Genomic DNA, 16,793 nt, shown 5'->3' with positions numbered 1-16,793 from the left:
ATTATATGATTTTTTGCAATTAATAGGGAAGTCAAACTGATGTTAGCGGTGGAACTAGTTTAGAAAGGAGGCATCATATTGTAACGAATAGTCTTGAACGTAATTCAACAAGTAGAAGACAAATGGCAACTAATAGCTTAGAAAGAAAAAGGCCATCATTATCTTGTAATATGGGTCCTATGAATAATTCCGTTAATCTCCCGCCGATTGTACCAGTAGCATGCAATTTGGTTCAGACAGTGGGACCTGTTATTCATCCGAGTCAGTCAGTCGCGATGAGTGTTAGTCAACAGTCAGTATTCACTGCTAATAAATCTTCGAATGAAACACCTACCAGTGACAGCTAACAAGATGCCTTTCATTGAGGTGATTATCTTAAAAGAATTATTAACATCGACATTCTATTAAAATTAGTGATACTCATGTAGACTGATTTCAGGGATACTTTGGAGTACTACTTAGATTGTATGTAAATAGACGATAATGTATGAGTTACCTGTGTATGTCCCATGAATATATCGACAACAGGACATCTAGTATTTGTGCTTTTTAGCTCTTTTTAATATTTATATATACAGACACTTTGTCTAGGCGTACTTATAGATAGGACAGTATTCACCAGATATAGAAGTAGTAAATTAGATAATTTAAGTCACAACTATAAAGAATCAACTCCAAAGTTTTAGAATTAAAATTACTATTTGTTATGGCAAATGCGTGTATGTATGGGGTGATGCAAAGGATGCGTGCGCTTAATTAAGACTGCGATTATGCGAGAAGACATAGAGATACACATGTAGCAAGTATATCTGACCTGCTTTTTACAATTTATTCTAAAGCTTGACGAAAACCAAACATAAGTGTTCAAATAATGTTGCAATATTGTTATTTGCATGGCTCATAGTTCAGGAAATTGTTTCTCTTATTGCATCACCTCATAAGTAGTTGAATATTGCATATATCGTGCAAAGGTTTGGTTTCTTATAAGACACAATGTTGCCGCGTTGTTTTTAATACAAGTTCATAATTTGATAGTCTATTTCCTACATATAGAAGTACTATGGGGAATAATTATAATGTAAAAAATGGGACTGAACGTTATTTTTATTAGCAAATTATTTAACGATTCATACCAGTTTGCAACGTTTGTACAAGATGTTTTATAAAAAGCGAATCTCATTCTCCAACAGTAAGTCAGTTCCTACAAAATATTTTTAGGCAATTTCACAGAGATGCTGCTAATAGCTTTTTAGTACGGTTGGCAGTAACATTACATTAGCATGTTCGATGCTTTTTTTAAAGCGTCACCAAATATTCTACAAATAAATAGAACTTCTTTTCTACATATAACATATCCTTTGTTAAGTTCCTGGGAAATTTGAAATCTTATTTAGGCAACATTCTTAAATGAATGTATTAATAACATCAATATCACCATACATACTCATACATCATATCATATTCGCAAACGATAAAAAAACTTTTAACTCTGTGCTACAATTTTTATTAATTCGAAAGATGGCTTTTAAGTCTTGATGTGCCAAGGTGTGCTTATGTACTCAAGACAGAATCTTCAATTTATAGTGGAAAGTTTTGCCATGACATGTATTGCCATGACATATATCCCAGGAACCAGTAGTAATATAATGACTAATAGTATAATCATTGATACTGCTACTGTTTTGAGAGCATAAGACACTTTCTTAAATTATGTTAAATGTACATAAAATACTATACAAAATTCACTTCTTTTTATTCAGTAAATAATATTGGTAATATAACCAAAATAACTTCTTAAATACGCATGTTTTGTCTTGTAGCAATATATGTATATTTTTATCTTTATATATAAAAAATTTACTTTCATTTATTAGAATCTTAACTTTAAAACATTAAATTTGAAAGTATATAGCTATCAAAATTTTATTCGGATATGAGACCAATTTCCACCTCACGATTCTGTATAAGATGCTTGTAAAATCATAACAGTTATGAGTGCCCATATTGTATAAAATAACTTCATTATTATATTATTATAGAAATATTAATAAATGCTGTTCTATGTATGAATTTCATTTTTTGACTTTCTTTTACATAGAGAAATAATTTAATTTTTAATATTTTCTTGATTTCTTGTGTTTATTTAAATATAAAAAAATCTTTTTAAACTTTTATCTGTACTTTGCACATTGACTTTACATATGAGCTATACACAAATTAGTTAATATGTGATCATCTCTCTAGATATAAACAATATTTAAAAAGTATTATGATTATTAATACTATAAAAATTAAATGTCGTAAAATAAACAGAAGCATAACAATTGTGCTTTTTTAATCGAGAAAACTTGCTAAATGCTTTATTCTTCTAAATATTTGTAACCACTATGCCACTCATATATTATAAGCAATATTTCTCATTTTAGAGAATGATTTTGGATGAATTCTTAATAGTATAATATATATTGTAGGTTTATTGTCTATTAAAAAGATGATGACATATAAGCTGATTTTGTGTTCATACCAATCTATTTCAAATCTTCTTGATAATAAAGATCTAGAAGAGAAACTAAAGATACCATTGAAATTGTTACTGTTATATCAGTTGGATAGGAGATAAAAATATACAATATATAATCTCATTTCAGAGATATTTATAAATTTGTGTAAATGTAACTATGTATCATGATTGCAAGAAAAATAAACTACGCATATGATTTCAGCATCATAAATGCATTATATAAATTAAAACTTAATAATATTTATTGTATTGACAAAATCTACATTGATATATACACATTTTATTTTTTATGATAATAGTTTTATAATTCATTAATTTGATACAGATATACATAATAAACTTTAAAACTTATTACATCTACCCAATTTTCAGAAAACTACATAATATTTATTTTCCATGCTTTGAGCTGTAATATTTAATACCAGTGTGTGTAGAACATCTTGCATATTTAGTTAATAAAGCATTCACATTCAATTTATTTGTTTCAAATTTCCTGGAATAATATTACTGGTAAATAACTGTTTAAAGGGGTTAAGTGGTATTAAAAGTAATGCTTTCAGAAATTGTTTTCATACTAACAATATGTATGGAGTTATTTCTTCAAGAGTCCATTTTTCTTTGACTTTAAATATTTCTTTAAGTCTATCATTGATATTTTTTGGTAAAGTTTCTTCTGGAAAAGATATCACTTCTTTTTGCATAATACTTTTATTATAAATAATAATTGCAATTCCTCTTAAGTATTCCTCTTTTGGCACTATTTCTAAAATTGTTTTTAATAAAAATCATAAATAATTATTCAAAAATTATGTTACTATTCACTTACTTTCTGGTGCACCCATTTTCCAGGATTCCATAAAATCATTATATTTATTAACAGGTAAAGCCGTTAGAAGAACTTTTGCTAAAATTTTACATACTTTTTCTTCATTGTATCTACAAAGGAATTTTACGTAAAAGAAATTATATTTACAAAATTTTAAACATATAAAATTATTACACGTATCTATAATTTGAAAATAGTACCTATATAAAGGAGTATTATCCTCTTTCAGTTTCTCACTTAAACTTGTATATTTCTCAAACAATGCTTTAAAAATAGGTTCAGCAATAAGTTCTTTTAAAGAATCATATGTAATTTCTTTATCAACTTCGTCTACTTCCCATGAGTAATCATTAAACAAATCTAACATATATGTCACATTTCGTACTTCTGCTTCAAATGATATTAATCGAAGATAACCTTAATAGTAAAACATAAAATAATATTTAGTAATTAACTTTATTAAAATAATTCTCTAATAAAGTTCACGGTTTAACATATAGTAATTTTATGAAAAATTACCATCTATTGTTACAACTAAGTGATCATTTAAAGCCTGTTTCAATTCATCCTCACTAGCCTGAATTTCATTTCTTAATTTATCCCAATCATAAAGTATTGTTGAATCTATGTCTGATTCATATTCTTTACCATTATAACAAGAAGGTTCAAGTACAGTCAATATTTTATCAACACGAGGTTTACATTTATGTACCTATATAATTCTCATTAATATATATTAAACATTTTAAAATGATTATAAAAATAATCATAAATACCTCGTAGTAATTATGAAAAATTCCTGTTACACAACATCTTTTTATTACTCTACCATGTTCTTCTGGGGTCTTCGTATCATCCGCTAACATTAAATCAGGTACCAATAATAAAGAATTCGACGTTTCTGCTTCTTTTATCTCATAAGTCCGATTCTCTGTACAAAGTACTGCAGTTTCATTACTACTACCTTTAAACGATAAACTAGAATTCCATAAAATTAGTTATCTTACCAAATGTTATTATAAGCCATAAAATGATTCCAAAAATTTAATTATAAAAATATATAATCTTTATGTAATATTTTATGAAATTAATTTCGTACCTATCTCCTTTATTAATTATTTCTAACAGTTGTTCATCAAGCTCCACCAATTTGATACCATGGCCAGAAAATAGATCTTTTGCAGGATATAATATTTGTGTTGTTTCATTAAGATCGGATTCATTTATGTCAGCTGAACGCAAAGTCTCACACACGTGTTCTATGTTACGTAAATAACTAAAGGATTTAATTTTTATTTAAAATTATTTATATGTAATATAAAAGATAGTAATTTAACTTCATACAAACTTTGTATATCCAGATTCGTTCATAATTTAAGTTCACAGTACGAATAGTACTTCAGTACTATACAACAGAGTACTTTAATTTAAATTCAAAAATATGTATATTGATTTTTCTTTTGTTTCAATTTGACGTCACAAAATAAAATTCTCCGCATCAATTCCTGCTAATACCAATTTGAATGTTTACAAGAAAAATCACTGCGGATTTCTCTATAAATAAATTGCTAATAAATTCCTTGTATCTATATGCAAGTTTAGCTCTCCTACTTTCTTAATTTGATTATTTTAATACTGTTATTATTTATGTGACATTCAAACTAAATGCCTTAGATATTCAATATATTATGTTACTGATTATTATTATTAATTGTTATTGCTATTAATACGTTCTCTGACCACTAGATGGTGCAAAAATCACTTGGGAAATTATTTTCCTTATAGTAGTGTCTATTCTATATGATTCTTTTTGTTCGATTTATCGAAAAGATTCAGTAGCTGGTGGCCATATTATTGCCTTGCCGTTGCTCGTATCAACGAACTGTTCTGTGATCAAAAAGTCTGACTTTTATCAAATCGTGTTTTTATTACGGTGCGTATCCCTTTTATATTTATCAAAAAACAAAGTGTCTTAATCAACACTTTTATAGAACATCAACTAGTATATCGTATTTTAGAATGTGTTTTCTCAAGATAGTTCAGTTTCTAACAACAACGAGTATTTATTATTTCAATTATTTTATTATCGATTCTCATATAATTATTCGATAATGTATCGATTGACACAACAATGCCAATTATTAATATATGTCTATAGGAGTAATGTGTTTCGATAGAAGGACCATAACCTTTCTAATGAAAAATGATGAGTAATGAACATTTTCTATCTTATATATACATAAAATGTATATGATATAGTTATAGGTATAAATATTAATAAATTGTATTAAATCAGATACGAAAAGAAACATAAATCATATTTTTTTCACAAATAAAACTTCTTTATACATTATATATGTAGTTGTTTTTCCTTGTAAATACGGTTTTGTTATTTTTAGGAAAATTATCTATCCAATAAGAAATAACAATGTCGAACGATGTAAATATGCAGTCTGATAAGGTATGTCATAGTTTAGGTATTTAGCATGTTTATGATCTTGCATGATAATAAAATTGTATAAAATACCTGAATATAAATTGTATACTTATATGTGCATAAATATATACACACATGTGTACATATATATATATATAATGTATATCTACACATGCAAATATGTATCTTGGGCTGCTATGGGGAAGAGGTTGAGATATTAATTCGTCTATTTGGAACACTGGAAAATACTGGTAAATGAAAGCTCTTGATTAATACCACTTTTCCTTTGAATTAAGCCCGATGAGGAAGAAAGTCTCGATAAAGCTGAGGAAGAAGAGGGCAAATCATCTGTTGACCTGCATGCGGTACCTATCTCTGCAAATTAAACTTGCTGCTTAAAAGCCTATCTTTCATGACTTATCTTATGTTTGCCGCTGTATTAACTCCAGTTTGTATTGTACAGTAGTGCAATTGTAACTTGTAAAAATTTTATACAGATATAATTACAAAATTATATGAAATAAAAAATAAACTTTTAGCAAGAAACCGGCCCTGTTTATGGTGGTTGTGAAGGACCAAATGCAATGTATGTAAAGTTGGTTAGCAGTGATGGTCATGAGTTTATTGTGAAACGAGAACATGCATTAACAAGCGGAACAATCAAAGCTATGCTTAGTGGACCTGGTCAATTTGCAGAAAATGAAGCTAATGAAGTTAATTTCCGTGAAATTCCGTAAGTTCAATAAGTATTTCTAAAAAAATATATAATTATCTCTGACATAAAATTTTTAATTACATTGATGTTTTTCTTACAGTTCTCATGTACTTCAAAAAGTCTGCATGTATTTTACTTATAAAGTTCGTTACACGAATAGCAGCACAGAAATCCCAGAATTTCCGATTGCACCTGAAATTGCGTTAGAACTTTTAATGGCTGGTAATTTTTTAGATTGCTAAATGCAATATTAAATTTTGCAATACTTTATCTTCAAGTGACAAATTTGGTTTTTCAAATTGTTATTATTTATCATTAAAGCAATTACACCTTTTTTGAGGAATATTTAACAACTAAATAATAACATTAATGATAAAGTCTAACACTCAGGAGCCATAAACATTTTTATGTAACGATATACATATGATGTTCCTCTATGAAGAAAACACAAGGTGCATCGAAAATTATGTATTCATGAGTCTGCAATGGTTATATGTAATTTATTATCTAATTGTTTGTTAGAATTTTTGTTAGAATTCATCTATTGTGACAGAAACAAATACATTCGTTATTTTGCCTAGTAGACCGTTTGAAAACAACCACAAATATTTTAACATTCAGTGATATAAATATTTAAATATCAAGATATATAAACATACAATTGAATTTACAGACAAATATTGTCTGTAAATAATATGTCTCTAAAAAAAGGATGAATAAAACAATTTGTATTGTTTGTAATTTTCATGGGGTCAGAGAAAGATAATTAAGCAGGTTTTCTCATGACAAAGAATTTTGATCATTTATTACATTCTGTATAGTAACATGTTATACTTTTTATTAAATATAAGTACAATATTTATTCTTGGGTTAAATTTCTATTAGATAGTAATGAAAACATTCTATAATTTTTTTAGAAAGTCTATCTTCTTATTTTGTTTTTCAAATGCAGAGTCGAAATCATAGATTATTAAGTAGAAAAATGACCTCTATAGAAAATAACTTAGTTATTATATTGAAATGTGTTGAGTGATCTTTTGTTAGATAAAAAATAAAATATTGTTTTCGACACCTATATACAAAGAATGTATGAAAATATAAGATAAAAGAAAAAGCTAAGTGCATTAAAATAGTTTGTTAACGTTGGTGCATAATTATTTATAAGTACCTTATAATAATTGTGTACAAATATGTGTTAAAACATACAACTGTAGAAATACTAAATTTCAATTTTCTGTGACATTTCAACATTTTTTATTTACATGGAAATGTGAACACCATTGATTATTCTAATACCATTAAACTATGTACTTTAATTTTATAAGTTATTTCTTTGTAATTACTCATTAACTTCATTTATTATTATTTTCTTGAAGTAAATTCAAGCACAAATATATTTCATCAATTTCAGTTAAAAATAAGAAATCTCAAAATTAACAATTACTATCCATCCACAATCAATGCTATATTAATGTTTTTAAATTAACAATGTTTTTTATTAATAAATTTTAAATATCTGATATACGATATAATAGTATTAGAAAAAGATTTGATTATAAAGTGGGCTTGTTTCCAGTCATAACATTACCTTTTGTCACATTGTCTATACATTGTTTAAGAACATGAAGATTTTCATTCTTTTTTAAATCCTTCTCAAGATCTTTAAACTTTGCCTCTAATCGTTTAGAATATGCTTCTAGCTTATAAGCTGCTTGCTCTAATTTATTGACACTATCATCAATTTGATCAATATTTTCCAATATAGGTCGCAAATTCTTATATTTTTCATTTAAAGAATCCAATGATATTGAAACATTCGACGATATTGTCTTCAATTCTGTATACTTTGCGATAGTCTCTTTATTTAACCGTTCCAGTAGTCGATAATCAGCGTGAGTAGCGGTGAGTTCTTCTTGCAAGTATTCGCCAGTTTTTTGAAACATCGTATTAGCTAAACGACTTAGATTTGGGTCATGAGGATCAAGAGCTTCGAAACTACTGGTACTAGTTGAAAGTGTTGTACCACGTTTCGGCGATTCGCATCTCGAATTTCCATCTGTCATCGAACTTTCCATCTGTGCACACACAGATTGTGTCGGTTCTTTTGATGGCTTGTTTACGGTTGTCATTTTCTTTTTTATTTTTTTCTAATTCGTATCACTCCGAACGAAACTTGTTAAATTAATGGCCAACTGTAATTTCGATGAACACTTTTTTCTAACAAAAGTGAAGAATATTTAACAATTTAAGAATTAAATGCTTCAAAATAAATTCGTTTCTTAACCTTAATCGTGTCACATTTTCGACACATTCACTTGTACTTATACATTACAATGTGACGTAATTTCTATATCACATTAATTCTCTTTAATTATTATTTATTGTGGCCAATTTGTATTCCGTATCATATTTTTTTATTTATTATATATCGAGCCAATTACGTGTATATTTCCGAAAAAAGTTCGGTTTATAATTGACGACAAAGTCAGCTCCTTTTGACAAATTATTATACTTATTTAAAAAAAATTGGTAATATTATTTGATAAAAAGAATAACTAATTTAACTTCATCGAGAAACGAAGATTCTCAAAATTAATATCTATTTTTAAAGACTACAGGTTGTTTCATCCTGACTGATTCTACAAGTAATATATGTATCGCGTTTATATCGTAGGAAAAATAAAATCAACGTATTGATTTCAAATATATATATCTCTCTGTTGTACTTTAAACAAATTTAATACGAAATATGTCAAAAAAGGATTCTAAATATTTCGAATATATCTTAAAAATGAGAATGGTGTGTATAATGTTAAAAGAAAATTCTCGATTTTTTCGGAATAATTGCAAATCCGCTATATGCATTATATATCCAATAGCGGCGATCAGAACGATATCTTAAATGTTAACTATGATTCGTTAGTCTCCTTGGATATTCCATTTTGTTCTAATAACGAACGACCAATTGGATATGAACGAAAGTTATAAAGATATTTTATGTTGAAAATACTTTTGTGATTTTTGGAGAAAAGGCATGTAAAGGTTAAATCGCGCATTATATACAAGAAAACGCGACCAAAGGTCGGTTTCTTGAAGAAACAGTGGAAACACTCCTAGTGGCGGCGCGCCGCCAGAATATAGTGTTGCGGTTTTTCTCGTACGGAAATGTGAAAATTTTCGTACTACAACAAGAAAATCAAAGGCGATTAGCGTGTGCCGTTGGTCGATGGTAAAAGGGATCAGAAGGTAGGTCGAATTCAAGGATAGTTTCTGTCAAGAAACCTTTGAAAGCAAGATGACACTCGTGCTTTGAAGCGTTATACATCTACGATCCCGTGTCTCTACAGGCCTGCCAGTTACGACATGGCGGGTTTTCGAGAAGAGGATAAAGCACTCTTCCCGATCCAGAGCATCTCTTCGATCGTTCAGATCTTTCAAAATCAACTGGAAAATAACTCGGAGCCGGACCTCGCGCTACTTTCGATTCTCGTCGGAGCTGTTGAGAATTCCCTAACCTGTAACCGGACATTTACGTCGCAGGAGAGCACTGTTTACGACGAGCCTAAATTGCCGGCCGTCGAGTATCATATAGCCGAAGCATTATATACTAAATTCCACGCTGTTATTAAAGGAGCTGTCGATCTCACGGTTTACGACACTAAATACGCTACGCGTGAGCTTATCAAAAAAGTCTCCGATGTTATATGGAACTCACTAACGAGAAGCTATTACAAGGATCGAGCTCATCTACAGAGCCTCTACAGTTATCTTACCGCAAATAAATTGGATTGTTTTGGAGTTGCTTATGCAGTAGTCGCTGGTTGTCAAGTGTTAGGGTTTAAAGATGTGCATCTTGCTATGTCAGAGGACCACGCATGGGTCGTATACGGAGAGCATGGTTCTGAAACTGCAGAGGTTACATGGCACGGTATGCTTGTTATAATATATTTATGCTTTTTTCTTTAAGATTTTCTTTAAGATTTCTTGTCTTATCATAATAGTATTTCATCCTAATAACCCTTGAGCTCAGTTCAAAGAACTGAATAAGAAATTGATACATTGTTTTGGTGTGTGTGTGTATGTGTGTGTATTACAAGTTATTCAAAGAATGCCACATCAAATTATTCAAGCATGCTACTTTGAATATTAGGGAAGGGAAATGAGGATAAACGTGGGCAACCCGTTGAACCTGGTGTAGCTTCTCGATCGTGGTTGTATGTAAATGGTCAGGCAGTTGTATGTTCTCGTGCTATGGAAGTTGCCACAATAGTATCTGCTATAAATCCTAGTCTGAGCGCGACAGCAGATGCGGCCGAAGTAGCGTTACTTCAACAAGAATTATTATGGTTACTCTATGATTTGGGTCATCTTGCCAAATATCCTATGGCGCTTGGTAATTTGGGTGATTTAGAAGAAGCTGCGCCAACACCAGGAAGACCTCCTGCAATAGATTTGTTTCAGGTTAGTTTAAAATTTTGTAAAAGAATGTTTTAATAAAGCATGCAAGTATCATCGATTTCCATTATTTTAGGAAGCCGTAAGATGTGCAAGGAAGTATTATGGAAATGCGCACGTTTATCCATATACTTATCAAGGTGGATATCTTTATAGACATGGATTACATGCTAATGCTTTAGCGTCTTGGTCAGATGCTGCAGATGTATTAAGAAAGTAAGTTTTTATTATCTTGAGAGCTTTCTTCAGGTATATATATGTATATTTAAGATAGTTTTTTTCTTTTCGACACTTTGTTAATGTTAATTAATGTGCGACAGATACGATTATTCGCGGGATGACGGAGAAATATATAAGGAGTTATTGGAAATTGCTAATGAATTAATACCGCACACGGTAAGGGCCGACGAACGACTGTTACGACAGCCACGGTGCTTCGTGTATCTTCTAAGATTTTACGACAGTATTTGTCAATGGGAAGAAGGGGCAAATACTCCTGTTCTGCACATAGGTTGGGCACGACCATTAGTGAATACAATCTCTAAATTCGATGCTTCGATCCGTGCTCAGGTTGTCATCGAATGTTACGATATGGAGACGAAGCAAGAGGAAGAAAAAATGCAAAAGAGAGAAACGAGTCCCGAGGAGACTCTTAACAATAATAATAATAATTATTGTAAAACGAAGGAAAGGGGCAATGCCGCACGTGATTTAATCAAAAGTTTGGAGTCTAAAGTACCGGCTAATCCAGCACCGATGCATCCCAGTATTCAAGCATTAACAGCTGCCTGCAGTGAAAAAATCCTCAACAGGGATTATTTACTACAAGGTGGTGGTGAACCATTCGTCGCTCCTCCTGAAGACACCTTACCTCCAGCACCATCAACTTCCCAGGAAAGTCTAGATCCTGAAGAGGAGGTCGATTCTGAAAATGAAAGGCCAAGAATAACTTTGTACAGTCAAAAAATGAAGGGTCTGAAGGATCTCCTCCTAGCTGAGAAATTAAACACGCATGCTATTTCGTTGCAATTAACCGCACAAAGTCAGGTACAAATAGGTAAGAAGTCACGCGGTAGCGACGAGGTAGGAGTCAATCAACGTCCGAAGAGGACGCGACGCGAATAGTATAAAATCTTTGACCACCGTTTTGGTCTAGTTAAGTATTGAAACATGTTAACCCGTTCTATATCTCGTCTTTTACGAACGACGAGGAGTAACGGGAAACGTGATTAAAGATACACAACGGTGGTCAGTACTTGCCGTCGAAATGAAAGAAAAGAAAGAAAGGTAGAAAGAAAGAAAAAAAAAAAAAGAAACACAAATCAGAAGGAAAAAAGGAAAAGTCTTCGCTCTTATAGTTTCCTTGTGTTTTTTCGAAGTGAATTCTCTGAGTTGATTATTTTTCGAAAGAGAAAAATCGTGATGAATTTTGTGCTGCTTGATTTTACATTCTCTCATTTAAAGCCGAGTCGATGAGAACTTTGTCGTTTTAGAGATAGGTATAGTAGATATGAACAAAATTTATAGAAAAGTACAAAAAAGTTCTCCCCCATCCCACCCCCTTATTTAAGTTAAATACTGATAATTGCGAGTACTTGAGTTTTCGTGTCTTCGTGAAAAGAAAAGAAAGAGATAAAAATGAAGGTATTTTACACGCCTTAGACGTGTGTATTCTTTCATTCTTCCACGGTGTTAAAAAAAAACAAAAAAAAAGAAAAAAAAAAAAAAAGAAAAAAGAAAAAAAACAAACAAACAACAAAAAGAAGAAAAAAGAAGATATCTTTCCTTATCGTACGTTGGAGAAAAAAAATGAATCGAATATCGTACCTAATTCTATTATTATAGGACACTCAGATTTTTTCCTTCAGTACGATTATTTATTCTATTAACGACATAATAACGATTTATCGAGGCGCGAATCGATCGATATTCGGTATTCGTCGTTTCTCACATGTCTAACTTTCTTGTTGCACTATTATTTATTGATTCACGTTTTTTCTATTGAAGCTATTGCACTATGAATGATTACAATTGACAAGTTGTCGTTAATGTTTTTTAAATAGTAGTTGAAACTTTTGTTAGAATTACGCTTCTATGGTCTAGTAAGAAAAACCACACATTCCACTCTGTACGTGGTGCAAACTAATTAAGTTTTACCTAAGGTATTTTAAGCATAAAATGTTCGCTTATTTTTATAACTATTTATTTTCAGAAGTAATTATAAGTACCTATTCGTAGTACTCTGTTTAGTTATTTCTCGATAGGATAGGAAGAACATAGACACAGTGCGCTATTCTATGATTTGACGTTCGATTATTCGTCGTGTCATGTGACGAAATATCTTTTAATTACAGACGAACTTAAAAAGAACTTGCGACAGAATTTACAAACGATGATTGTTGAATGATATTTTTTCTTTTTAAAATCTTCACGTAGAATTGCGTTCTACGAATGTCATGTATACATACACTCGTTGTCGCAAGTCAAATTATATTTTCCGGTAGCTTCTCGCAGCTGACAATTTTTATTATTTTAACATTTTATTTTTCATCTTTTTTTATATTAATAATAATAATAATAATTATTATTATTATTACTATTATTATTTTTTTTTTTTTTTATATCTATTGACATTGATTTTTCCGTAATGCTAACGTTTCACGTTTCTACGTTTCTTTTTTTTTAACGCGCAATACAATGGTCATAGAGGTATGACCTGAATCATTTTATCGAACACAGTACCTTCCTAACAGTACTATATTATTAGTTACTCCTATCCTAATTACCTCGAATCTTGATGGATATTACGGATATCCAAGTACGTAAATCGCATCGACTTTGATGTTAAGAAAAAGAAAAGCAAGAAAGAAAGAAAAAAAAAGATGCAGAAATGAATAAGAATTATTCGACAATGTTTAGACGGGTTGTTGTAGAGTACGTTGTTGACAGGATGAATATAAATAGTCCGAGCAGATCGACGATCACTTAATAATGAAAGGCGCTATCTTACTGTGATGCTGAATATATACTATATATAAATATATATATAAATATAAATATATATATATAATTATACAATTAATAATCATAATAACTAACAGGCAGCCTGACAATTGCAGAATTTGTTCTCCCTCGTCGAGAAAAAGAAATTCTCTTTGCGTCGCGCTGATCTATTAAAACGAGATAAGAAAAAAAAGCAACAAGCTAATAATTAATGAAATAATTAGAAACGATTACATAATGTAATTATTACGAAAATGATGAGATATCTATATTCGACGTGATATCAATTATATCGGCCGTCGATTATCTGCCGTGCTTGCTGCAGTTAAAATCGATTTTTTCGGAAACATATATATATATAATATGTGCGTATTTTTTTATATATATCTCTCTTTTATTATTTTTTCTTTCTACAATGGAACGTATTACATATACGTATATATGTATATATTTATTATTCTCGCCGCATAATTCATGATCTTTTTTTAGCAGGCGAGGCACGTCAGAATCAGCGGCATGTTTTTCTCTGACATTGTATCGACGCATTTCTCTTAGCGTTTATCGAAAGTTAACGGAAATAAAACAGAATAAAAAAAATAATAAAAAAGAAAAAAATAAGAAAAATCGCCATGGAGAGTAACGTGCGCGTTACGATTTAAAAAGAAAAAATTTATATGTTAGTTATCGCACGCTCGTATATGTATATGAATATGTTATGTATGTATATGCGTGTACGAGGGAGTGATCGCTTTTTCTTTCAATTTCTTTTTGTTGTGTGTGTGTGTGTGCGTGTGTGTGTGTGTATGTATGTACGTATGTGTGCGTGTTTGCGCGCATGCGCGCACGTGTGTGATATGTGACCTATTTGGCCGATGCAAGTTTGAATTTTTCACTTTATTTGTCAGCAATTGAAGAAAAACGAAACAAAAAGAAAAGAAAAGGATATTGTTCGTTTTATCTCGAAACTATTGATGAATTGTATTTTTTATAAATCGCGTAAAATTCGTTTCATCGTAGAATCTCTTTCGTCGAAAATAAAAAAATGAGGAAAAAGGAGAAGAAAAATGATGAAAAAAACGAGATGAAAAAGAAGAAGAAGAGAGATATGATAAACGAATTGTAAATCTTCTCTGCGCCGTTTGCTAATAATGCGTATGCGTATCCAGTATTTTTTATTTTTATTTTTTTTTCTCTCGATGATATAAAAGGAGCGGTTTTAAAGACTACAGGGATTATTATGCATAATTATAGGAATAGTAAGAGAAGAATTATGGTGCAACAGAACAGTATTTTTATATTAGCGGGGGCGCGGAATTGTCCTCTTCTCATCTTATTATTGGTAATATTTGAACGTAGAGTCAGACGATCATTGCGCGACGTTTTTTTATTGATGTACGTAGGTATTGGAGTTGTGCGTTAAAAAAAAAGAAAGAAAAATTTGAAAAAGAAAAGCAAAAATCGCACGCGAATATCTTTTCATTGCGATGCGCGAATCAGTACTAAATGATGATGATGATGATGATGATGATGATGATGATGATGATGATAATGATGATGATGATAATGATAATGATGATGATGATGGTGATGATGATGATGATAATGATGATTTATTGATAAATTATTGATAAATTAATTCTTAAGAAAAGTTCGTAACACAGTTCGTAAATCTTTCTAAAACTATTATATGTATATTATCGAGCATTTCGATTACAGATGAATTAATATTATTCGCTCAATTATAAATTTCGAGGAAAGGAAGGATAAGAAGAAGGAGTGTCCTTGATAATACGCGCACGAAGGATGGATTATAAATGAAAAAGAAAAAATGGGGGAAAAAAAAGAAGAAGAAGAAGAAAGAGATCTTCGATCATCGTCTTCTCGCTCTCTCGAAAGAAAACGGAAATAAAGAATAGTCACGGACTAATTCATTTTCGCATAATGCTCTTAATTTTCGATTCTCGTTCGGAGAAAACAGTAACAAAGCCTTTCGAAAATGTGTTATTTGACATTAAGGAAAACAAAATAATCACTAGCACATAAAAAAACACACTATTTACATACACGACACTGTAAAACACATTAGAATTACTCTCTATTTTCCCTCTCTCCCAACCCCCTCTCTTTCTCCCTCCCCCTCCCTCCCTCCATCTTTGTCTTTCTCTCTTTCTCTCTATATTTTTCAAGCAATGATGATTAACTATCTTATTCCATATATATTACAATGTTATTGCGACAAGCACAAGATAGACCATTTTTCATTGTCGATCTTCGTCTAATCTTTATGTATCTTGATCTTCTTTTTTTAAAATGCACACACACACATATTCACGATGCTGTCTTGCCTTTAAGTTTTATCTTGACTTGGAATCATAGTTCGTAAGGTAGGTTTGCCATGTGCACTAAAAAAAATAAAAAAAAAAAAAAAGAAAAAAGAAGAAGAGAAAAGGAAAAAAAAGAATAATCAAATAATAAAAAAGAGAAAAGTACGAGAAGTGATCATTCTCTTTCCATTGTCTGTATGAAGAAAAAAATAAAGTAAAGGAATAATAATTTTAAAAAAGAAGAATAAAAAAAACGGAAATGAAATAGATATAACAGAACAATTCATATCGGACGATCGAGTATCCGTTATAGACAAAATTTTACTTACCATAGTAGTGCCATAACGAAACGATTATATACTTCGAACGCGTCTATAGTTGTTGGTTGTACATAGATACATATACGTATCGTACAAAATTTTCTCAGCGAAATAGTTTTTCGTTTTAACACTGTAGGTTATTTCAACACCGCCATTATTTTTTAGCGCACAAAAATATCAAGATTTATTTAA

The 16,793-nt window shown here is 30.4% G+C and overlaps 5 protein-coding genes across 17 annotated transcripts in view; 3 read left to right on the top strand and 2 right to left on the bottom strand.

Annotated features, from left to right (window-relative positions):
* Positions 1-2,765, top strand: part of Fak (protein tyrosine kinase 2 Fak) — a 79,448-nt gene extending 76,683 nt beyond the window's left edge. For 4 of the 5 annotated variants that reach the window (XM_035875554.2, XM_085656821.1, XM_085656818.1 and 1 more), the window contains exons 23-24: positions 27-366; positions 440-2,765. In XM_035875554.2, the coding sequence (XP_035731447.1) occupies positions 27-347 (321 nt within the window). In that variant the 3' untranslated portion in view covers positions 348-366; positions 440-2,765. Of the gene's footprint in view, positions 1-26 lie in introns of all 5 variants that reach the window. The other variant, XM_085656815.1, reaches the window with a different exon arrangement.
* Positions 2,766-2,778: 13 nt separating this feature from the next.
* On the bottom strand, positions 2,779-5,016 carry LOC118445751 (sister chromatid cohesion protein DCC1). The gene is made up of 8 exons (XM_035875559.2): positions 4,696-5,016; positions 4,447-4,623; positions 4,124-4,325; positions 3,867-4,059; positions 3,548-3,764; positions 3,348-3,457; positions 3,101-3,284; positions 2,779-3,014 (listed from the first exon to the last, which is right to left on the bottom strand). The coding sequence occupies exons 1-8, from the start codon at positions 4,716-4,718 to the stop codon at positions 2,909-2,911; spliced, it is 1,212 nt and encodes a 403-aa protein (XP_035731452.1). The 5' UTR covers positions 4,719-5,016; the 3' UTR covers positions 2,779-2,908.
* Positions 5,017-5,125: 109 nt separating this feature from the next.
* On the top strand, positions 5,126-7,815 carry EloC (transcription elongation factor elongin C). 8 transcript variants are annotated; one of them, XM_035875562.2, is made up of 6 exons: positions 5,183-5,280; positions 5,506-5,557; positions 5,747-5,808; positions 6,081-6,149; positions 6,324-6,517; positions 6,600-7,815. In XM_035875562.2, the coding sequence occupies exons 3-6, from the start codon at positions 5,776-5,778 to the stop codon at positions 6,739-6,741; spliced, it is 438 nt and encodes a 145-aa protein (XP_035731455.1). In that variant the 5' UTR covers positions 5,183-5,280; positions 5,506-5,557; positions 5,747-5,775; the 3' UTR covers positions 6,742-7,815. The 8 variants fall into 8 exon arrangements, with proteins under 8 accessions (XP_035731454.1, XP_035731459.1, XP_035731455.1 ...); XM_035875563.2 differs by having other exon boundaries at positions 5,235-5,280; positions 5,506-5,612; XM_035875561.2 differs by lacking the exon at positions 5,506-5,557 and having other exon boundaries at positions 5,126-5,280.
* Positions 7,816-7,914: 99 nt separating this feature from the next.
* Blos2 (biogenesis of lysosome-related organelles complex 1 subunit 2) lies at positions 7,915-9,307 on the bottom strand. Its single transcript, XM_035875560.2, has one exon. The coding sequence runs from the start codon at positions 8,626-8,628 to the stop codon at positions 8,053-8,055; it is 576 nt and encodes a 191-aa protein (XP_035731453.1). The 5' UTR covers positions 8,629-9,307; the 3' UTR covers positions 7,915-8,052.
* Positions 9,308-9,369: 62 nt separating this feature from the next.
* Positions 9,370-16,617, top strand: Mnn1 (menin 1). 2 transcript variants are annotated; one of them, XR_014982138.1, is made up of 6 exons: positions 9,370-9,745; positions 9,847-10,427; positions 10,650-10,960; positions 11,031-11,170; positions 11,275-15,605; positions 15,674-16,617. XR_014982138.1 is itself a non-coding variant. In XM_035875556.2 (5 exons), exons 1-5 carry the CDS (start codon positions 9,726-9,728, stop codon positions 12,077-12,079), a joined length of 1,857 nt encoding a protein of 618 aa, XP_035731449.1. In that variant the 5' UTR covers positions 9,370-9,725; the 3' UTR covers positions 12,080-16,617. The 2 variants fall into 2 exon arrangements, 1 of the variants encoding a protein (XP_035731449.1); XM_035875556.2 differs by having other exon boundaries at positions 11,275-16,617.
* The last annotated feature ends 176 nt before the right edge of the window (positions 16,618-16,793 follow it).

This window comes from Vespa mandarinia, chromosome 1, assembly GCF_050613455.1.
Source record: "Vespa mandarinia isolate Hongniang chromosome 1, ASM5061345v1, whole genome shotgun sequence".
In the NCBI taxonomy this organism is placed as follows: Eukaryota; Metazoa; Arthropoda; class Insecta; order Hymenoptera; family Vespidae; genus Vespa; species Vespa mandarinia.
The sequence above is the reverse complement of the archived record's forward strand: the minus strand, read 5'-3'. Positions and strand labels throughout refer to the sequence as shown.